The 24,066-nt window shown below is 41.0% G+C and overlaps 1 protein-coding gene across 1 annotated transcript in view; it reads left to right on the forward strand.

The window, feature by feature from the left end:
* The window catches only part of LOC140909325 (maestro heat-like repeat-containing protein family member 1), a 64,666-nt gene that overhangs the window by 36,921 nt on the left and 3,679 nt on the right, over window positions 1-24,066 (forward strand). Inside the window, exons 27-41 of the mRNA XM_073338363.1 lie at window positions 3,877-4,012; window positions 5,207-5,307; window positions 7,529-7,678; window positions 9,453-9,607; window positions 10,464-10,614; window positions 11,123-11,316; window positions 11,768-11,905; window positions 12,027-12,144; window positions 12,819-12,959; window positions 13,825-14,001; window positions 15,269-15,427; window positions 15,689-15,811; window positions 16,166-16,268; window positions 17,556-17,621; window positions 22,957-23,304. Coding sequence (XP_073194464.1) covers window positions 3,877-4,012; window positions 5,207-5,307; window positions 7,529-7,678; window positions 9,453-9,607; window positions 10,464-10,614; window positions 11,123-11,316; window positions 11,768-11,905; window positions 12,027-12,144; window positions 12,819-12,959; window positions 13,825-14,001; window positions 15,269-15,427; window positions 15,689-15,811; window positions 16,166-16,268; window positions 17,556-17,621; window positions 22,957-23,279 — 2,235 coding nt within the window. The 3' untranslated portion in view covers window positions 23,280-23,304. The remainder of the gene's footprint in view (window positions 1-3,876; window positions 4,013-5,206; window positions 5,308-7,528; window positions 7,679-9,452; window positions 9,608-10,463; window positions 10,615-11,122; window positions 11,317-11,767; window positions 11,906-12,026; window positions 12,145-12,818; window positions 12,960-13,824; window positions 14,002-15,268; window positions 15,428-15,688; window positions 15,812-16,165; window positions 16,269-17,555; window positions 17,622-22,956; window positions 23,305-24,066) is intronic.

Genomic DNA, 24,066 nt, shown 5'->3' on the forward strand with positions numbered 1-24,066 from the left:
AACCCTTCACCTGTGCTGACCTGACTCAATACAGAACATACACTTCAGCACATACACTTGCCCAAATAAGCAGCCTACTACTCACAGAACAAACAAACAAAATGCAGGACCTGATACTGCACCCATTGAAGTCAGGTGGAGCTTTGCCAGTGATTTCAGTGGACTCAAGCTCTGACAGATCTTATTTTTCTGACAAATTACCCTGAAATCCTTACTGGCACTGTGTCTGCTCAAACTTCTCCCTGGAGAAGTTATTCACTTCAGTCCATTCCCCAAAGTGATGGCAATGTAAATTCAATGCAAACAGCACCAGTCTTTCAAAACTTCTCAGGGCAAGAAAGAGTTATTTCCTCTCCTGTTTAGGCTGTTTTTTGTTGAATCTTTTTGTCTTGCAATAATATTTTTGGCAGTTGTTGCACCAGCTTTACTATGGAATTTAATCACCCACAAAGCTGGTTGTTGCCTGGTATAATCCTACCCCAAAATATATTAGTATTCCTTAAGTGTACTGTATGGTGCTTCAGTAACAAGAAATACATATCAATGGTTTTAAATGTTTCTAAATTGCTAGACAAAAAACTTCACTATACAGGTAACATTATAAGTAAGTATAATTTAATTAAATATAACATCATAGTTATATGAAAAGTTTGAGACAAGTTTCTGTAAACAACTTTAAATATGGCCCAGTATCCACACCCATCTCTGTCTAGCCACAAACCCCCCACTTCACTCCAAAATATATCTCCTCTACATTTCCAATAGTAACCATAAAACCTCATCTCTTATTCTGTGTATAATAAAGATGGATCTGAGCTGCAAAGTTTGAATCTGAACTTTCCCAAAGTTTACAGGGTGGTGGTTTTTGGTTTGGGTCCACGTGTAGTAATCGCCAGCCTAGAAGCCACTTATATCCAGAGTCATGTATATCCAGAGAGTCAGTGCAGCTTCCATCTGGTAGATCCACTATTGACATGGTTGTCTCATTAAGGCAATTGCAAGAAAAGTGTCAAGAACAAGAAAAACCTCTCCGTGGATTTCATTGATCTTACAAAGGATTTTAATCTGGTCAGAAGAAAGGGCCACTTCCAACTATTAGAGATATTGGTTGCCCCCCGATCCTCCTCAGTACTTTTCAGTACTTCCATGAAGGCTAAAGTCCAGTGTGATGGTGATCAATCTGACAGTTTTGAAATCTGCTGGTGGATCAAACTGGGATGTGTTTTGGCACCAACGCTCTTTGGTATATTCCTCTCTCTGCTGCTTTGTCATACTTTCTCATTTAGCACCATGGGTGTATGTTTTCATGCAAAGTCAGATGGAAAATTCTTCAACATTGCATGTCTAAGAGGAAAAAGCAAAGTCAGACATCTGCTAAGAGAACTTCTTTTCACTGATAATGCAGTTCTTGTCATGCACAGTGAAGAGGAACTCCAGCAACTTTCCCAAAACTTTGCGCTAACTTGTGAGGAATTTGGAGTAAGCACCAGTCTAAAGAAGACAACGGTTATGGCACAAGGTGTGTTGACTCCACCAGAACTTTTAATAGTAGTACCTAGCTTGAAGTTGTGCACAAGTTCTGCTCTCTACAATCAATTGTATTGGATAACTTATCTCTAGATGGTGAGTTTAATGCTCACATCTGAAAGGCAGCCACCACATTCAGCCTACTAACCAAGCGTGGGTGGGGTGACAGGAAACAGACACTGAACACCAAGATACGGATTCCCATATGTGCATTTTGAGCATACTGCTGTATGGTGGCAAGACCTGAACCAGCCGCAGCAGGCATGAGAGAAGGCTAAATACCGTCTATGTTTGCTGTCTTCACCATATTCTAAATATCAAGTGGAAAACCAAAGTTCCTGATGCTGATGTACTTCAGGAAAAAAATGACCAAGTCTAATCCCTATTCTCAAACACAGATATCTCTATGGATTTGTTTCAGAGTAAGGTGCCACAAGTACTCCTTTTCTTTCTATGGATTTGGTCATCTGCACCAGATGGATGTTGGATGCATTCCAAAGGATTGCCTGTATAAGGAACCTGTGGATGCTCAAAGGCCACTAGGCCAGCCTAGGCTCAGGTTCAAAAGTATTTGCAAAAGGGACTAGAACATTTTCAATATCAACTGTTGCTTGAGAATCTGACTTTTTAGCCACTCGCAATGCTGCTGCATGACATGTAGTAACATAATGGCTTTAGCACTTACGCCATCGTCTTTTGAGATGGGTGGTTGCCATTCATAAACCAACTACTACGAACCTCATATCAGCTTGGCTATTTTTTAGTTCACCTAACCATTCATGGAGAAACACACCAACATCTCTCACCTATTTACAGTAAAGAAACCTTCTTCTTGATCTTCCATTCCACCGTGAACCTGAGAACCCAATTTTCTTCACTCACCCTCAACATATAGAGTAGAAATCCTATTCTGTGTACCTTCTCCATCCTCCCCACATGGTTCCATCTAGAAACAGGCCTGACATATACTTTGACCCTGTGCATGCTACACAGATTCTCTGCAGGTACCAGAGAACCACAATCCTTGAGGTACCCATTGGGAATGTATTACATTTTCACTTGTAGTCAATGATGTGAACAGTTTCTGAAGTTATTGGTCCCTTGTACTATTCCAATTGTGCAAAGGGGATTTAAAGCTTCCCTAAGTGGGCAGCTGGAGATTCCTCTGGCATGAGGGAATTCAGGAGAGCTGTCAGGCTCTTGAAGCCTGGCTATAAGCCACTCCCTCACAGTGCTGTTTTTATGCCCCAGCAAAAGTGGTGTGGTAGGAGCATTCTATGCTCCATCAATCCGTACTGGTGTAAGAGCCCCACTTAGAGCAATCCTGAGGCTGTTCAAAGTTGTGCTGGGGACCAACCCAATCCCTAGAATTCTTGAGTATCATTGGGGAAGGAAAGAAAACACCCTTTGCTCTTCCCCTCAGGTGTGCGAAGTAGTACTCTAGTGCACCTGTGGCTCTGGCCCTTTGTCATCATAGGCGGTGCTTCTAATACACCACTATCTCCATTAGGTGGGTGGTGAGTAGCAGATTTAGATCACAGTGAAGACTGCGTGAAGAACCTTAACTTCAAATATTCAGGCTTTCAAACTATTTTATTTTTAACTACAATTGGCTAATTTGAGACTATAGCTGAAGCAACATATTGTGTTAGGAGGGAAATACTTAAAACACACAATAAACATTATTCAGAATTAATTCTTATTAAATAAAAACAATACATCTCTAACTAACCCTATGACAGGATCACCCCAGCCTCTGGGCCTGATTCCAGTCTCATGCAGTGTATGTTAAGAGAGACAGCATTGAAATCATCTGTGTCGCATTGGTGAAGTGTGTCAAATCACCCACAGGCTCTTCAGAAACAAACTGGGAAATCTTCAAGGCTCACACTGCATTCTTAGAGTTTGTCTACACTGGCCTCTTTTCTCTGAAATTTTCACCTTGCTAACACCAGTGCAGTTCCCCAACATGTAAAATTGTACATAGTCAGAATAATAGTATTTTGGCCCTTGTTTGCCCAGGTATAAATGATTAAAGACGAGGTGCAGGGAAGCAGAGAATCAGGCCCTTTACCTTTGTGTTGATGATGACTCTTTATTATTGGATATACTGTTTGATTATGCGGCTTTTGTTGGCATATTTAAATGCCATAAACATTTTCAGTGTTTAAAGATATGCAGTTTTATAAGCATGATAATGTGCTCCAGGGTGTGTGCTCGACAACCAATCTACACACACCCATCATAAGCATGTTAACAGGCACAAGGCCCAGGTGTGCCCATATATTGCCTGATGATCACACACCCTGTTATATCTATTGCTAATTGGCTTCTTCTCTTTTTAATTAGACATCAATTGAATTCAGCAGACTGGGTCGCCTTGTTAGGCTGCTTGCCCTTCGATGCCATGACCAGGTGGACAACATCTGCTTCTTGGCAGCCCGGGCAGTATACAACTTGTATTGTATCCAGCTACTTAAAAAGCGTAAGTAAACACCCTTTTTCTACACCACTGGAAACTGAAAACTTCCTCCTTGCAGCTAACACTTACAAACCTTTCTTATTATTACCAACAGATTAGTTTCAAAGTCCTAAAGTAATCATTTCTGTTATTCTATAGCACGGCACTGCATCATCAGGAAAGTAGTGAAGTGGGCTACAGCTGCTGCTATTTATTTATTTATTATTTAGAATATGTTTCCTGTTGAGCCTGCAGTGCCTTGCACGGAGTACAGAGACATGATGATGCCTTGATGAGCTTATCAGTGCTGGAACAGAACTATTGTGCCAGGGAGTATCACTAAATAAATGCATGTTTCCCTGAGGGGGGTAGAGGGAAAAGGGAAGGGAAATCCAAGAGAAGGAGCAAAGTACACAGAGAAATGAAATACAGTATATACAGTTGTTTATAACAAGTATCTAGTATTAAGGTCGTATTCCTCAAACTGAGGAGTACCTCATCCTGGGAGGGCTTGAAGGAGTAGCTGTGGGATAGGAAGAAAGTGTGGACGAACCTCTTAATCATTCTCCAAAATCTCTGCTTTCATTTAAAAAAAATCACTGGCCATTATGGTTTGAAAAGAAAACCTTGACAATATGACCCAAGTATAACCAATGCAGAGGTGTATACCTGAGCTTGCAGAGAGCCTGAAACAATATCTCTGAGGTGTGAACTGAGCCATTCATTTCAATGGGTGCTAACTGAGGTGTCAATAATGATATTTTGTGTGTCAACATTAACTGTTTTCCACTGCTGAATGTATGTAAGGAAGTATATTTTGAAGATCTCAGTTTACTCTAAGTAACTGCTCATTTTGGGGAGGCATTTAGCAGTGTGAGATGGGGCTGAGGGAGGCCATGATTGGTTTAATTTTCTTTAAGGGTGGGAAGCTCTGTTTCAAAAGGAAAACATCATGTTAAAGGAAAGAATAGCCCAGAGTGAAGTCCATTTTCCAGATTAAATATTGATTCACAGGCTGCTATGAATCCAGTGAATGGTGCTCATACACTGTACACAAGGGCAATGGTTGTGTTATATCCATCACCAGCTATTCTACTGAGTTTTGAACCAACTGTAGACTTGCCTCTAGCTAGCATCATGGACACATTCAGAACATTAACAAGTACGGAAAGAAATGTCACCCAAGTGAGAAATGACAAATGAGTTTATCTGTTCCAGAGCTTGAGAAGGGACATGGAGTGGAGAAGGTAGACACGCTAAAAAATCTGGGAACGTACAGTCCCTCTGTGTTCTACAATAACACCTCACAAATCGCTAAGGTAATTACACTCAATGCACTGAATAATGAACGGTGTTTCCCTATGTGAGTATTAGAGAGCCATTGATCACAGCTCCACAGTGAAGGATGCAGCCACATATCCTTATAAACCCTATTTGAACTCCCCTTCAACTTTGGCTAGGAAAATTGATTTGTCCTAATTTTGCATTTACTGTAAAGGCCAAGGAAGCTTTTTCTTTTGAAAAAAATTGGCCAAAGTGTTTTTTTGAGTTACAGGTAATGAAAAATTAACCTGATTTTGGAGCTGCTCAATAACAGTTATAGTATGAGTGTAGATATTCAAAATTTTTCCATTGATACTCTTAATCAACTGAAAAACTGGGTTTTTGACCAAACAATGTTTTTGTGTATCACAAATGTCTGGTTTCCTCAGAAAACTTGGAATTTTCATCAGAAAACAAAATACCCCAAACAAAAAACCTTTTGGCTGAAAACCAAAAAGTTGGATTTGGAAATGCCTTATTGGAGTTGTAGTTCAGGTTCCTCATGCCCCAATTCTCCTCTATGTGCTGTGATCCCCTGCTGGACTACATCTCCCATGTAGGCAGGCCATTTGTCTGGCTTAAAGCTGGACAGTTCTGCTTTTCTATGGTTTGTTCCCCATGCAGTACTGAGACAAAACCAGATGTGTTTGTCTGATGTGACACATGGAAGATGCAATTTTGAAGAGCACAGTGTCTTGCCCTTGCCGGGTGACCTCACGCGCATATCTCGTGTAAAGTCATGCCTGGTGGAGGTAGGGATCTCTTCAAAATGGCATACTCTGTGCAGTGTGACATAAGGTCACGCCAGTGTAGTTGGGCCCACACCATTCCTGGAAGTAATGTAATGTCCAGTATTCTGGGGATGTGTCAATAGCCAACCTACTCCCATGATGCATGTGGCGAGAAGACTCCTATTGCACACCACAGAGGATTAGCAAGAAAAGAGATGGCACTGAATATTGACAGATGTAATCTGGCCAGGGAGACCTGTCCATGGAGGGAGAATCCAGTCATGAGGCTTGTGAACTACAACTTGATGGGGAACCAGTGCAGCACGGAAAGGTATATTTAATGTCAAACCAAAATGAAATGTTTTGATTAGTAAACGTTGAACCATTTTGTTTTGATTGGAAATGTCAGAATGAAATGGTTCAACCTTTCCTAATTGAAATTTTTGGCCAAAATTTTTCAGTTTTTTTATTTTTCAACAGCTTAAATTTTCTGTGTGTGTGAGGAAACCTCATTTCCCAACTAGATCTAATTATAACCCCTGTTTTCACATTCTTTGTAACTTTAACAGAAAGATTATTTTCATAAAAAAAAGTGAATATTTTCAGAGTAAAGATGAGGAGAAAGGATGGTCTTGTGGTTAAGTCTTTGGACTAGACCTCAGGAGAGCCAGGTTCAGTTCCCAGCTCTGCTATGGAATTTCTCTGATAGCCAGGGCATGTCCCTTCATTGTCATAATGTTTGTAAAGCACTTGGATAACAAGGTGATTAGGACCATATACTGTGCATATTTTGACAGTGTTTAATAGAATTCTTTGAAATTTTTTGAGATGGTTTACTCAGTGTCTAACTTTTGTGGGGTTTTTCAACCAGAGATAGAAAAAAGCTTGATTGATTTATATTGTACATTCAGTTAAAAATCTAGCGCATATGCTCATTTAAAATATTTCAGAAAGATATATTTACAGAAACTTTGGTAAAGAGATGCATGCTTTATAAAATCTGCATGGCCCCATAGTATCTATGCAGAGCAAGAAGAGGTAGGGAAGAGGCAGGATCTTTGGAGTTCCTAAGTAGGATCGCTGAAGCATTTGGGAAACGTAGGATGTTAAGTGATGGGGACTTTGTAAAACACCTACACTCTACCTTTGCCCCCCCAACTTTTTTTGAGAACATGGGACTTAATGTACAAACAGTTTTGTTGCCTTTAATTAAGGCTGCTACTTAATATTATTGCTGAAACACTTATATACCAAGATATTTTCAATTAAAAATTTCAAAGCATCTAAAATATGAAAAAGGATCTTTGAGGGATGTTGGATAAACATTCAAATATCCCCACAGTTCATGTGATTTCCTAGGTCCCAAGCATAGTGTCCCCATCTCTTCTTCCATTCAAAACTGAATTTTGCCTGTTAGTTGGTCGCTCCAGCTCTGGTGACAGCAGGAACTGTGTCAGCATGACATGCTCTTTTCTGTTTGTTTTAGGCTTTTGCAGAATATTTTACCCCACTTCAGCTAACAAACCTGGTTCTGACAGCACTTGATGGTTTGACAGATCCCAGGGAGAAAATATCTCGGGCAGCTGGAGAACTGCTCAGTGCGATTCTGGAAGAACGGGGAGCTGACCTGGAGAAGGTAGGCGATGCTGAGAGGGGCCGCTGTTAGAATTCCCTGTTCTGGAGCCAGGAGGTGCGGCTGCCAGCTCCCTGTGCTGAAATTGTCCATTGACTTAGTTCCAATGCACTTTGTAAGAAAGCTGTGAAATGGCTCCTCTTTTGGGGAAACCAGAATCTGGGTGCAGATGTTGTTTTTGCTGAGGTGCTGCCATTCCCTCATAGTCTAGTTAAAAGTGTAGATTGGGGTGTCTTATGGAGACACAATAATGACTCTATGGTTAAGCCCATTAAGTAGCTTCTATTATAAACCCAATTTTGAAGCCTTTCTAGATTTTTTCTGCTTTTAGCAGGTGTTCTGACTTTGCTTTTCTTGAAATGTTGTATCTGATAACTTGATCCACAGACTCCAATTTAGTCTCTTGTTCTCAGTGAAATCTGGTGCATAGACTGATATTAGAAGGTAGTATTTTTAATTGTGGAGTTATTAGCTGTGAATAGTTACACCTCTGAGAACTATGTGAGGATTATGGAGTTTATAAACTTCATGCTAGGTTTTGTTGAACTGGTAAATTCAATAAACTGAATAACATTGGACTGAGGGGTGGCAAACTTTGCAGCAGGGACACAGCACGCACCCATGATACTGGGGAGAACTTGTGTGAACACATAACACTGCTCGGGAGAAGGGAGACAAAATGAGTCTCCAATTTATGTTTCTCTCCCAAGACACTGAATGAGCTTCTGAGGACAGAGGAGAGAGAGAGAGAGAGAAAGTTACACCTGAAAGTAGAGTAAAGGTAGTAAAGGAGTGAGGAAAGCTGATACACACTGTATGCTATCCACACTACAGAAATATTAAACAACCAGGCTGAGGCCTTACGACATCCCCACAGAGAAGAGAAGAGAGGCACTTCCATTGTCATTCACGGTTGTGAAAAGGGTTTCTATAGTGTTTCTAAAGAGTTTGCAGTAGTTATACTATATTCATTAGATGGAAATGTAGGGTTATAGTTAAGGTGATTTGTGAATCCTTAACTTGTTCAATTCCATGACTTTCAAAATATTTTTTTCATGAACCACAACCTTCTAATGAGATTCTTATTGTCTATGGCATATGTGTGTGTAAGTGAAAGGAAATATTATCTTTCTTTATTCCAATTCCTGTGGCTTTAGTTGTAAAGGGGATGTCTGTAGCCTGTGGGGAGGTGCAGCTTCCTATGGAATGAGAGTTAGTTCAAGATGCAAAATGTTATAGAGGGGTCATATTGTCCTCTCTCCCAACAAGACTTTAGATTTCCTCAACTGATTGTTGTTTTGTCTTAATCTGAAATAAGCCATGTAACAGAAATATGTTTGCTGTTTTGGGGAGGGTAGGTGTATGTATATATAGATAGGTGTGTGTGTGTACACATACATATATGTGTGTGTGTGTGTGTATATATATATATTAATTATTTGTATAAAAGACATAAGTAAGTGTGTATGTGTGTGTGTAGGTAGGTAGGTAGAAAAATTCCAGCTGTAACTCTGCCTGCCCAAAAAAGGGTTTTGTCTGGGAATATATTTACCTATCTGCTGTTTCTCTGGGAGTCCCCTGCACTCCAGAAACTGACCTGTTTTGTTCTTTAGGAAGGTGTCTTCTTTGGAGAGGGGAACTCATCCTATTGCTGAGTGATGATCACTGAGATTTAAACTCACCACGAGGGGGATAAAGAAGAAGATCCTCCATCCCAAACATACAAACACATACACCCAAATATAGGAAAAAACCTTTAACTCTGCTTTTCCTGCAGGTAGATGACACTCTGACTGGCATTTACCAGCGCCTCAGCCTCATCCATGAACCCATTACGAGGCAGGAAATGTTGAGGGCAGTGTGCTTCTTGGCTGGAAACAACACCAAGAAAGTGGTGCCTATCCTGTTGGACCACGCTCTCCCATGGGACAGGTAGAAAGCTTGCCAGTGCTCTTTCTGTGTTGAGTCTCCAAATGTATGTTCCTTCTTTCTCTTTGTTTCAGCATTTTAAGCACTTGGATTTCATGTTACGCTCCCCATTGCACTGGGTTGTGATTAGAGCTAGTTGAAAAATAGGATATAATTTTCACAAAAAAATTCATCTTCTATTTGGCAAAAGTTGAAATTTTAACAACAAATTCGGTCAATTTTTAAAAAGTTTTTGACCAGTTCTAGTTGTGATTAATTATTTGATGTGTTAAAATCTATACTGTGTGATAGTGGCTGTTGACTGTATGGAAACGACATGGCTGGCTTTACTGGAAACCATGAGACAGCTTACTTTCCTGGTGTAATAACACACAGTTGTGGCAAATGGAACCAGTGTCATGTCTATATGATTTGTGGGGAATCCCTTCTTCCTTGTTTTTTCCTTTCCTAGGACACATTGTTTCTTACTTCTCTGCTCTCTGACCACGGGTATGATTCTACTCAAGACATCATCAATGTATTTGGATAGGGAGACGAGTTATAGCAGTATAGGTTTGATCCACATAGAAGGTCCATTCATGAGGGATGCATCATATCTAGTGGTCTGAGCACAGAGCTAAGCATGAGACCCCTGGGTTCTTTACCCAGCTGTCAGTGTCTCATTGTTTGACCATGAGCAAATCACTTTATAGCTCTGAGACTCGGTTTCTTCATCTGTAAAATGGGAATAATTATATTTACTCACAGTACTGCACATAGGTGTTGTGAGGCTTGTTTCACTGCAGCCCTCTGAGATCTTTGAATGGAAGTTGTTATAGAAGTACAAAGTATTATTTTAATTGGGCCTCTAAATTTGTAGCAACACAACTGAGATATGGAGGTTCCTGGGCACCAGAAGAGAAACCACCCTCAATGTTCTTCAGCTGCTGATAACAATCCTGGAGGAGAAACCAGTCCAAAAAGTCAATAGCAGTATCTCTGATGATGAGACCTCCCTCCAGCCTGTTGCTGTGAGTATCTGGGCATTTCATAGGCTGTTTTTTTTTTTTTTGACAGCAAAAGATAGAACTGGAAAAGCAAAGCCTTTAGGGATGTTTTCTTTTTAGTACTACAGATGCTCCCCAACTTACGCAAGCGTTCTGTTTCAGAATGCCTTGCATAAGTCAAAATTTGCGTAAGTTGGAAATGTATCTCCAGCCATTACACAAAAAAAACAAACAAAAAAACCCTCCTATTTCTAGCTTATAGAAGTTTTTCCGTAAGCTTGGGTTTGCGTAACCTGGGGAGCATCTGTATATAAGGGGGACTGCCCTGTAGGGAAGGGGGGACACTCTGCTGTCCCCTCAGGGCCTGGAAAATTCCTCATTTGATCACAGATTTATACTGGCCCTCCCTTTCCTTAAAGCCTTGAGAACTTAGATGAGCTTTGTGTCTGAGTATCCTGGGGAGTCAATTTAACACCCTTTGCATTTCTTTCTAAGAAAAAAGAGTAACAGAATCTTCTTTTACCCTCTTCAGGTAACGTGTGCACTGTGTGAGATGCTCTCGGTCCCTGGCTGCAGAGATGCAGTGCAGGAACTTTACCCCCGCCTCTTATTGGCAGTGCTTAGTCATGTCCAGCGAGTCATCGAGCAGAACCCATTAGAGAACATGGTGGTCTACAGGAAAGAGTGTGGCCAGGGGCACAGGCCCAAGGCATTCGATCCTTCCAGGTAATTACTGAAAAGTCAAGGTTCTTATTAGTCTGGTTGTAACTCCTATAGTATTTCTGTACTGTTGAGCATGTGTGGTTTATCTCACTGTGTGTTACATTTCCATGCAGTCAGCAGGGCTCCCTTACTTACAAAGAATGGACAAAATGGATAGTTTTTGTATCATGCATACAGAAACTAAGTGCAATATCTGAGCAGAAATGAGAAGAAATGGCTCCCAGAGTCCTTCTCCCATTACTTCAATATTCACACCTAGATTAAATAATCACTCAGCTCCCCCTTCCCATTTCTGGTCTCTACACTCTCTTGTTAATATTACACAGGGTGCTGAGGATGCAGGTTATGTTATGTTATAATACAGTATCTGTGTCTTGGGGTTTCTATAGACTCATGTAGCTACTAGGAGTGGCGCTGACGTCACTCAGTAACACTGGCATTGTTTTTAATCTAGCTGTGCTCTGGAGGCTGTGAAGACCATGCTCTCAGGTGCTGGTTACTTTGAGGTGTTAGACTATGTGGAGGAACACAGAGGGTGGGACCTGCTGTCCAGCCCCAGTGACTACTATTGTGGAATAATGGAGATCACAAGGTAAGAGACAAAAGCCACTCATTCATCAGCCTGGAACCAGTTGGGGTCTTTGCTCCAGGAACTTGCTACACAATTCATTTTTCACCTGATAACACACAGGTATGTTTGTGTCCTGTTGCAGTGCCATGGTGAAGCATTTCAAGCCTCTTCATCTGCACAGGATTTTTAACAAGCTGATCCCGCTGCTCAACAGTGAGAATGAGCATGATAAAATTATGTCCAGGGCCTTCTATGCTCAGGTAAGTTTCTTTAGCTGTTTGCAGAGCTGGAGTTCTAGAGAACATCTTGCTCCAGGCCTATTCCAAAAGTGAATGGGGCATATGCAGTAGAAGATTTCAACAGCAAGTATTGTTGGGATGGAGACAGATCACCTAGGAGATGGTTCTAGCTCTCTTGGACCATATTAAATGGTACATTTTATCTGTGGTTTTCACTTTTCAGTTCTTGGGGGTCATCTCTATTAACCCCCGGGGGGAGGGATAGCTCAGCGGTTTGAGCATTGGCCTGCTAAACCGAGGGTTGTGAGTTCAATCCTTGAGGGGGCCATTTAGGGATCTGGGGCAAAAATTGGGGGACTTGGTGCTGCTTTGAGCAGGGGGTTGGACTAGATGACCTCCTGAGGTCCCTTCCAACCCTGATATTCTATGAAATGACCCCTAATCTAATTCAGTGAAATCCATCACTTCTACCATTTCAGTAAGGGAGATTTCCCTTCAAATCTAAACATTAGACTGATCTTGAGAACAGCTGTTTAACCCAGAGCTCAAAATGGCTGGCTTAAACCTCTGGGTGAGGTGTGAGTTTTCTCGACATGACAAAGTTTATTTCTCAGGAGAAAGATGATATCTACCCAGAGAATAGAACTGGAAAGCCTGTTGTTAATTGGCTGTGTCTCACTTTGTGTTGCTTGTAGCTGCTCTGGCACCGTTCTGTGGCCCGGAGTCTGGAACTCGATGTCTTGGCCCCACTGAAAAAATGGATCCAAGAGCCAAATCCCATCATGAGGCTGCTGGGACTCAGAGGAATTAGTAATTTAGCTCTCCATACAGGGAAGGTGAGAGAGATATTATTCACTTATAAAACAAACCCCAGAAAAATACACTAGAAAAGATGGTAACTCAGAACCGAATGCAGAGCAATTATGTGAGAACAAAGGCACTTGCATTGGTGTCACTGAAACAGAGTAAAACCAAACCAAGAAGAAATAAAATTACTGGACTTGATCGTGGCTTGGGAGGTAACACTTAAATGGAGTTCCCGTAGGTGACAATGCAGTCCTGGAATGAGGAAAAAATTATCCTTTCATTGTAAAACACACATTAGAAAAGGGATATAATAAACATAAAATAAGACATTGTATAGTACATTGTTCTGTCACTGGTAATTTTTAGAGTTGATTGCATAATGAAAAGCCATGTTTATTAATTTTTTAGTGAATAACCCACTCTACCCTGGTTAACTGGAATTCATAGTGTCACACAATTGGTTATTTGTGAATATTATGATGACTGCCAGTATGGAAATATTCATAAATCCTTAAAGTGTCACAAACTTGTAATGAAAGTTTGTTATTCAGGACTGGATACTCACCTTTTGTTGATCTCCAGTTAAATAGGTTGAGTCATCAATCAGGCAGCAGAAACTGTACTTTGTGACCAATCACAAATCCTGAGTTATGGATAACTGGAGCAGGCAGTTGGCAAACTGTGGATAAGCCACTTGTAGTCTGAAAATTATTTGTTCAGACAATCCAGGGAATACTTACATTTGTTACATTTGCATCTTCCAAAATGAGAAATAGTTTACAAGTTACTAATTAATCCCTTTGCCCCCAAAGACTAAAGGAATTGCATTTTTCGTTTGACTAATCCTATTCTACCAGTTCTCGTAGCTTTTAACAGGCTGCTGCTTCTGTGCAGGTGACACATCTCAGAAATCACCTTCCAGTCCTCCGGGAGTTCTTAAAAGAGAAAGAGGAGAGGATTGCAGAGCAGGCCGTGAAAGCCCTACGAAATATCATTTACTACATGGAAGGGGAAGAGGTCAAGGTTGCATTCTGCTATGTCGTCCGGCCTCTTTGGCAGCTAATTACTGATGTAAGGCAATACCCTGAATGACTCCACATGTGTGCACAGTATTATGCAAAGGAGTGTGGTAGTTACAGAGAATACAGTGAATGGAGTGGCTGAAGGCACAGAGCCTCCAATACTTGTTTGCTTGTTGAGTTCGCTTTGAGTATATGGGCCTGTGCTGTTCCCACCTTTCATATGACGAGCACTTTCACAAAGCACAAATGATGAAGAGTCAGAAATTCTTCAGAATACAAATAATCAACAAGCAAGGCACAGCAGACAGTGCAGTAATGCTGAGCATCCTACAGACAGGGCATAGAAAACGCCTATTAAGTCACTTCCATATCTGAGAGAGCAAATGGACATTTGTTCCTTCAGAGCTTTCTCTAATCTAATTTTTTAAATAATTAAAATACACAGATTTCCACCATTTCCCTTGGGAAACCTCCACAGTCCAAAAGACCCTCAATGATAGGATATGTTTCCAGGTGGACCAACCTACATTGTCCTTTCATCTCATTACCCCTAGTTATATCTGTTTGCAGGGCCATAAATAGAGCCCAGCAACCCAGGTAATATGTATTGAGCAGGCCACAGAATTCTACCAAAACATCACTGATCTAGCAGAACTTCAGGTACAAGGCAGAGTGTTGTGGACTGAATAAAAGATCTTGTTACTAATCGGTCTTGCTTGCTTTTGTGTTGCTCTCTTTTCATTTTCCATTCATTCACAGCAATTTTTTCTTTCTTTATGTATATTTTGGTGTATGTTTTTTCAAGCTAATTTTTCAATATTGGTTAATAATCCCTTCTTTTCCTCCATCCTCTTATTCCCCCTTTCTTTTAGTATTTTGGTGTTATCTCCCTCCTTCGCCCATATTCTTTTTTAATCTTTTTCCTTTCATGCCTTCCTCATCCCTTACCTTTCTTTCCTCATCTTCCCTTGTTGTACATACTCTTTCCTTTCTGTTGATTCCTTGGTGCTTTCTCACAGACTGCCAGCAAGAGTGCTGGTGGTGGTCATGATTTTTGTGATAAGGACCTCAGGAAACTCAATCAAATCACCAAACAGCCATAGGACCGAGTCCACCACAATAAGACGATTCATGTGCTGTGGTAGTGCTGACTGACATGTAGATTATGCTGCTTTGCACCTTGCCTCTCTTCATCTAAAGATTGTGCTAATTGACAGTGCTGATGATGTCACTTATGTTGTGTGGAGATAATTGCAGTAGTTGATGGCAGGAGTCTTTCACCCTGAGAGGTTTCTCCATCTTTGTGTCATTCACAGGAGAGAGAAAAAGTGCGCATTTCTGCCATCATTGCCTTTGGCAAAATGCTGAAATGTGTGAACAAATATAAACCTGGACCTGTCATCCATAATGAAATCTACTGTGCTCTGGTGCCTCTGATGCTGGTCATGCAGAGGAATAATCATGAGATACTCAAGGTGAGTCAGAGCTAAGGAACCTGAATTTTCAAGACCTCCAGCCATGTGGAAGTTCCTCTCTACAGCCATGTTCCAGTCGAGAATCTTATCCTCAATCTTACTCTGTGATAAGAGGCAAGAGGTACCTGACCTGTCCCTTCACTTGCCATGTCCCAGGAGTCTTTGACCTTATTCTTCATTCCGGTTGTATTTTCTCACCAATCATCAGCTTTCAATTTTTGTAACCGCAGGAACTCCTCCATGTCTTTCTTTATCTTGCAGGCATGTGGAGACACCTTGGCAGAGTGTGCACAGGTAATGGGATGGAACCAGCCCAGGAACTTATTCAGACAAATGACCCTGAGTGATCATCTTCAGGTCTTGCAAGAGATGTGCAAATTTCTGGTCAGTGAACTCTGGGTTTTCAATGGGGTTGGGAACAGGAAATTCGACTTCCAGTTTTCAAAAGGATGTCTCTTTGACTCTAAATGCTTCTTTTACTGTAGGGACATTCCTAGCATCAGTGCCTGCTGGTCAGTACCAGATTTCATATCATCAAGGTCAGGATGTGAGAGCCTTGAAAGCGTAACTAAACTAGTCCCCCAATCATAGGTGGTTAATGAATCCTCTCTGCACTTAAATCCAAACTGTGTGAAGGTGTCCTTTGATCCAGGGACAGTGGTGAGCTCCATGCTGTCCCACATGACTGGCCCAAGTGGGAAGGAGAGTCTTTACTGTGTATCTCTTGTTGTTTTCTAGGTGAGGAAATGCAGGAGAATGGTGGGGGACTTCTTACTTGGGAGCATAGCCTACCTAAAGAACCCACAGCCTCTTTTACGAGAGGCAGCAGCCAGGGTTATAGGTAAACAAAATGGCTCAAACCCATTTTTTGTCATCATTCTGCTCTGTTACCTCTAGCTGTGAGAACTACATCCTTGGCTCCTAAGTTACTGATCTGAATCAGACCCCAGGGGTTTATACAAAAAATGGGGCAATTAATGTCCTAACCCCCTATTCCTCTGCATCTAGAAGACTCCCTCTCTCCTGATACCCCAGAGAATCTCTCTTTTCTTCCTTCTAGAGCAGTGGTTCTCAACCCATTTATCATTGCGGGCCGCGGGCTGAGAACCACAATGCCCCTACCCTAATATAGCCCACAGTCCTCTATGCCCAGCATCCCCACCCAGAATGGGGCCAGGAGTGGAGTCCTGGGTGCAGGCTGTGCAAGTGGCTGGGAACCACACCGCAGCAGGGAGCCAGGCAGCAGCCAGGTCCCCCAGCACCAGCCAGGAGCAGAGCACCTGGAGGGGTCGGCAGCCAGGACCCAAGAAGGGGGTCAGGAGCAGAGCCCCACCTAAAACCTGGGACAAACCCCTAGTTCCTAGAGCCCTCCCCCACAAAAAACCTACCCACAGACTCACTCTCCCACCCCCTATCCCACTGCGGCACTAACCAGTCCTCTGCTGGCAGGAGCGCTGGTGTAGGCTGCAAGATGCTGTCTTCCCCTCAGCCAGCCCTGCTCCCTGCCAGACCAGAGTGGAGGAGTACTTGTGGCATCCTAGAGACTAACCAATTTATTTGAGCATAAGCTTTTGTGAGCTACAGCTCACTTCATCGGATGCATGTATTTTCCACAGTATGCATCCGATGAAGTGAGCTGTAGCTCACGAAAGCTTATGCTCAAATAAATTGGTTAGTCTCTAAGGTGCCACAAGTACTCCTTTTCTTTTTGCAAATACAGACTAACACTGCTGTTCTCTGAGACCAGAGTGGCACATTTTGAATTTTTTTTAGCACACAGCTGGGCTGCAGCTGTATGCTAATTGGGCCACGCATTAAGAACTGTTGTTCTAGAGGAATTGCCCTACCTTTGCTCCTCTTCAGCTGGTCCTATGGGAATTTCTTTAGAGATCAGGTCTTCAGATGTTGTAAGTGGGTGCAGCTCCACTAAAATCATTTTAGACTCTCTGAGGGCCTGGCCTCTAGTCTCCTTTAGAATTTGGTCTCTTGGGAACTTCTTAGGAAACTTGGGATTTGGGGGATTTGTCAGATTTCCTGAGAGAGTGTCTTCCTACTCCCTTCATTTGGGAGGAGTGAAACTTTAGAAGTTAGGTGCAGTACCTGATTTTAGTTTTTATTGCATATCTAGAGTTCACAATAAAGAATTTGAACTTAATTCAAGTCGACAGAAATGATGTGATGCTACTGCTCAATGGTAAGGAATTGCTTGTGATCCAGGTTCTTTTGCAATCTATAATGCACCTTCATTTGTGTTATCTGATGACCTCTGCCTCCCCCACCCACCTGACCTCTGGTAATTCAGTAATTCAGGAGGAGTTTATAGAAATGGAGACAGAACTGATTATATTTTAAAATAATAATTAAGGCTATAAACAGAGAGAGTGCTATTATAGATACTTGTTCACTTGTTCTCATTTATTACTATACGAGGGCAAACTACAATATTTGTAATGAATAATTTATTCACTAAATGTTGCCCTTTAGTTTGCTTGCAAATTATTTGTGAGCAGACTTCAATTTTCTCGAGATTTTGTTCATTATTCCAAAAATGCAAACCGTACTGTTCATACAAGCCTCATTCAGCCTATGAGTTCTCATTGATCTGCTCTGCTTGTTTTTATTTATTTACTATTCATTATTTGCTATTTTTGCGGAAAGTGGTTGCTCACACAACTGACATGCTGTTTCTTCTTCCTGAGTGGAAGAATGAAACTTCTGTAAACAGGAGGGGGGAAATCAAAGGTTTCCAGTTGTTCACGCAAACACTTGCAGTGCGGATCTTCCTATGGTTGCTTATTTTCACAAATCATAGAATCATAGACTTTAAGGTGCTTTGTGAGGAAAAAAGATCATCCCCGGCTAACAAAAAATAAAAAGGGTCACAAATCAATCATTTTTTAAATGAACAGTTATTTGTGAATATTCTTTTAGCATTTGCTCAGCTCAGCTCGTAATCTTTTGAAAAAATCTCATGAAGACTTTAACTTTCCATGTTTAGTCTCAACGCATAGGTGAACATTTCTGAAAATGCCGAGGAAGATCCCTTTGGCTACTTTTTAAATTAAAAGAAAGTTAAGTTTTTATTCATCAATAACTCATAACAGCTCAATTTTAAATCTTTGCCCAGCTAGTTTTGCATGATGAGTTAAAATAAGTTTTGGGGGAAATAATTAAACTAAAGTTAAAAGTGATTGTAAAATAGCACCAGAGCATGCTCAGTGAGCATGTGTTAAGATTTTGATGAAAACTAAAAAAGTATTACTGTTTATTATTTGTATTACAATAACAGCCAAAAGTTCTTATAAGGATGAAGGGCTAAGTTCTGTATAAACACAAAATAAAAGTCAGTCCCTGCACTGAAGAGCTTACAGTCTTAGAAGGTCTATCCTCTACTTGTTTACATTAGAGGACTGAGGGAACTACATGTTTTCCGTTACAATGGGGCCAGCATGGACAGGGTTCCTTGGTGGAGCAATTTACAGGTGGGAAATTGGAAATCTCTCATTGAAAACAGAATTTCCTGTAAAATTGCTGTGAAATCAGGGATAACAAAATTATGGACACTTAAAAAAAAAAAGTTGATCTTGGCTCCTCCCATTGCGATATGTATTTCAATTGTGAGTTAAATGTATATCTGAATCTGTGCAATGGGCATGATCATCAGAGTCTTGGGTGAAATCTTGCCCCCACTGAAGTCAATAGCAACAGAATTTCACTCTTTGCTTTCAAATTCCCTCTGCCTTTGGATCTGAAGTGCCTCTGCATTTCCAATGGCAAAAAGTAGAAGCAGTAAGCACAGAACTGGAGGAGTTGCTAAGCAGCATGCTTCTGTCTTTTGCTCAATTCTGTGGAAGTCATTGCGTTGCTGCTCTGTGGTGGTGTGCTCCATTGATCGGGAAGGAATGAGCCAGGAGAAGCAGCTACTCTCCATGGCATCTCTGTATGACATATCCAAGCAGCATTAACTCACCCCCATCCTCCCAGAAGGAAGCTTTGTGCAAGGAGGGAAGCCAGTAGGTTGATAGCTTTTGCAAGAGCCATATTAATAGGGAAGATAAAGAAGCAGGGAAGTACCACAGAGGGGCCAACTTTTCTGGCAGAGTTCCTGGCATCTATATAGTCTAAAGGCCTTGCTTTTTGTTTGTTCTCTGAGGCCTCAATCTCCTTCTGGTCCAGGGGACCATGCAGCAGCATGTGATGCAAGTTGGACTTCTTGATCTTTTCTTCTGCCTCTTTCCCTTCTGTGAAAAAGCTGGTGGGAGGGGAGGGCTGGTTCGACGGGTTTAAATTCTTATACTCCTTTAACTAATTTGTGGGATTTAACATATTTTTCAATTAATTTAGTGTTGAAAAATGCCAAACTGACATTGACCACCTCAGAGAGTTGAAATCTTCCGATCAATCTGCAGAATAGGTACTGCATGAGCGGTGACCATGAGTGGTTACCCCCCCCCCACATATTGCCTCACCAATGTGCTTCAACCTGGACTGGGAGGGACATCCTCGAGGATTGAGACTAGAGTTTGGGCTCTGGGGGCCATACCTTTTTGTGGCATCTTTGCTGCAGGTGTCTAGAAGGGTGCAGTTTGCTGTATACTTGTGTTTGAAATCTGTCCAGTAAGTTACCGGACTGAGATGGCAATAGTTTTATTATAAATAATTCCTATATTTTTTGCAATAAATCACCAGAAATGGATGGGTCTTATGCAAGAGTTCAACAAAAATATGTAATATATCATTAGAAAGAATTTATTCCCTGGAGGACTGAAGGATTGCCACCCTTTTACCAATTTTTTTAAATAGTGCTAAGGGAAATTCTAAGAATGTATTGACAACTTACTTCAGTGCCTGGGAAAAATAGATCAGAAAATGGTTATGTTAATAAAGCATTTAGAGGAGTGATGTCCAGATAATCCAGGATCAGTAATGGTAGCATAGTTTCTGTCATGGTAAATGCTTCCTTTCTAAGATGACAGAATTGTTTGAAAGAGTTAAGAAAGTAGCGATAAACGAGGAAATAAATGTGTTTAGCTTTTCAAAAGGCTTTTGATAAAGTCCCTCACAAAAGACTGTTAAGGAAACTTAGTAACCAGAGAGCAAGAAGTAAATTTTGGCATATATTAATAACTTGTTAAAAGACAAAAAGCAACACAAAAAGCATGTTGCAGTCTCTCAAGGATCAGTAATAGGACCTGTTTTCAATATGTTTAATATCCTCCTGGAAGATGGGATGAATAGTGAGGTGGTGAAATTTGCTGATGACTCAGTCATTTAGATTAATCAAGACTTGGAAGAATGAAGAGGAATTTTATAAGACTAGAAAATTGGGCAACATGACAGGGGAGAAAATTCAGTGTAGATAAAAGTGGGCACATTGCAGGGCTATGAACTGATCATAACCCCTCAGGAAGGAGACCTAGATGTCATTATGAACAGCTCAGAGAAGACTCAAAAGTTCCGGGATACATTGGACAGTAGCTTTTTAGCACTTCCTAATGAAGATAACTTTATCTTGAGGTGGTGTCAAGCTAATTTATTTTCTTGGCTCTGCAGTGTACAATTGACCATATTTTGATGTTTTACCTTGGTTTGTTATCTCCTTTGCTTTCATCAAAGCCAAGCAATGTTCTGTTGGTCTGGTTGCACATTTGGATGGGAAATCTCCAAGCAACAGTGTAGGTCCAGTGTGCGAGGTAGCAATTGTGAGCAGGACTCTTCCTTCTGAATTAGTTCTAAACTGATGCCAGACCATGTTTCTAGGGGGCAGTGTGCTGCTGCAGGCACTACCCAAAGCTGAGATCTCAGACTTTTCTGGTTATTGAAGGTGCTCTGAGTAAGATTATTTGAACGTTAGTGTCCTGGCCAAATTTCAGTGGGAGCAACTACATTCTGCAAATCTAAATCCCTCCTGGAGCTGCAGTAGGATAAAGGTTTTCTTCACTTTGTGTCCTGAAATGTATGTAGCGGGGCTTGTACACTTGAAGGAATCCTTGTGTATAGTTTGTATTCAAATTTTTAAGTTTATAAAGTGCTTAGAGGTCCCATATATATATATATATATATATATATATATATTATATATATTATATATATATATATATATTATATATATTATATATATATATATATATTATATATATTATATTTATAAAAATATAAGGGACCTAATTCTGCTCCCACAGACAGGTATAAAACGGGAGAACCTCTATTGAAGTCAGTGAGCAAGATTTGGCCATCTGGCTGAGTTGCACTTGGCACAGGCCTGGAGGCAGGGCAGGGGTGGTTTATATCATCTCTGCTGCTCCCTAATCCTTGGGCTGCTCTTGTATAGTCTTAGGGCTGCTCTAAATTGCATCCCCCTGGGCAATGGCCCTCCTGGCAGGCCCCATTTCCCTTGGTCAGGCCCCACTGCTGAGGGGTGAGGATAGCACTGAGCCACTACTGGCTCTGTCTCTCTTGGGAATACCCCTTCCACTAGGGAAGTGCTCAGGAGACCAATTAAAACAGCTCTATGGCCCCTTTGCCCCAGTGGGCTGGCAAAGAGGGGCCAAGAATCTAGCCCAGTAGTGTCACACTTATGTAAAACCAGTGTAACTGAGATCAGAATTAGGCTCATAATATTATTTCCCTTATGATATGGTATTACATACCTAGCTTAAGGGCATATTGAGTTTTTATTTGCTTTCTTCTGAAGCATCAAGTACCAGCCACTGCCATGATAGGATAGTAGGCTAGATGGACCATTAGTCTATTCCACTACAACGCCTTTTGTATGCCTTTTGTATTTCACATAGCTATCCAACGGAAAAGTCATTTACAAATTGTAGATCCAGGCTGAATTCGAACCAATGATGAAAATGAAAGACTCTATAGACCAGTCCCAATCCTCACCACTGCAGTCTTTATTCTTATTTAAAATAGATTCAAATGAGGTTTATAAAATAAATTAGAAATGGGAAAAAAAGAGATATTTCAGGAATGTTCCCTACAGTGCTTTGTGTTGTCATGTGGTAAACATCAGTCCAGTCATAGGGCATCCAGCCCTTTTTTCGTCGAGACTATACTACAGTTTGAAAGACTTCACTATTCGTAATTTTTTTCACATTTGGCATACATCTTCTGTGCTTAATGTCATCCCATTATTTCTAGTTACACCCCTTTACAATTCCTAACCCCTCTTCTGATAGGATAGTTCCCAGGTGTGAGTGTGTTCTGATTGCGCTGAAGAGGTTCCAACTTTTCCATTTACAGAACAGAAATGAGGACTTCACAAATTGAACTCGATGGTTCTCAGTCTATGACATCTAATGTGATGACTGAATGCTTTGGCCTGAAGGTGGTGACGAGGGGTGAGGAAGGCTAAATGCTCATCCTGGCACACAGGGCAGATTAGAAATAATATATATTTTCTGCTTCTACTGCTGGGATATGGCATGGGGCCCAGGAAAATGGCATAAAATAATGGAGCCTAATGAAATGTCATCTCATTGATACTGTGAGCCTTGACATTCATTTCTTCTTGGTTTCAGCTCTTGATGATCTCAAATATGACCCTGTAGCCTCAGTTTGCATTGCAGCTATAGATACCATAACAAATATTGAGACAGCTTGTTTGCCTGAAGCAGAGTCTCTCTCCAGATTGAGGAGGTTTTTCTGTTCTCTGCCTGTTCAAAGAAAGATGAAGATTTTTAAAGACAGAGAAATCCCATTAAAGTTCAAGTCCAGCTCAAAGCAATTGAGAGGCAAAACCGTCCCTGAAGATACCTTAACAGCAAGCCAAGAAGAAGGGGGAAAGAGCATGAAACAGAAGCTATGGAAGCTCACAAGGAATATGAAAAGGGAAAGACTCTAATGTTTTGGAAATACCTTCCTCAAAGGTATTTACTACCCTCTCACATCCCAGTAATTATTGATTCTGTTGAATATCCAACTGAGAGAGGTCATGTGAACTAGAATGGGAGGACTGCCACTCCCCGACTACATCTGATGGGTTAGAGTTGTCGAACCTGAGACAAGAAATCCCATTGTATCTTCCATATTAACCATAGAATCATAGAATATCATAGAATATCAGGGTTGGAAGGGACTCCAGAAGGTCATCTAGTCCAACCCTCCTGGAATGTGTTCAAGATCCCATTCTCCAGATATATCAGATACATACTTTCGATCTAGTCCACTGTATTCATGTAGCCATAGGCCTCAGAGAACCCCATTCACCAAACCAAGAGAGGATGTTATTTATTTATCATGGAGGAGAGAAGGCAGGCAATATACCTGTAAGAGTATCTTAGTTTTTTGTTCAGAATCAGTGATTTAGAACATTTGTTAATTTCGCAAAAAGAAAAGGAGTACTTGTGGCACCTTAGAGACTAACCAATTTATTTGAGCATAAGCTTTCGTGAGCTACACAGAATGCATCTGATGAAGTGAGCTGTAGCTCACGAAAGCTCATGCTCAAATAAATTGGTTAGTCTCTAAGGTGCCACAAGTACTCCTTTTCTTTCTGCGAATACAGACTAACACGGCTGCTACTCTGAAACCAACCATTTGTTAATTTGTAACTCTGAAGTTTCAATTTAAGAATTTTTCACTAGGACACCTATGAACAGGGATAGAGGGCAAAGTTCAGGGCTTTTTTT

Source organism: Lepidochelys kempii, chromosome 3, assembly GCF_965140265.1.
Source record: "Lepidochelys kempii isolate rLepKem1 chromosome 3, rLepKem1.hap2, whole genome shotgun sequence".
Taxonomy (NCBI): Eukaryota; Metazoa; Chordata; order Testudines; family Cheloniidae; genus Lepidochelys; species Lepidochelys kempii.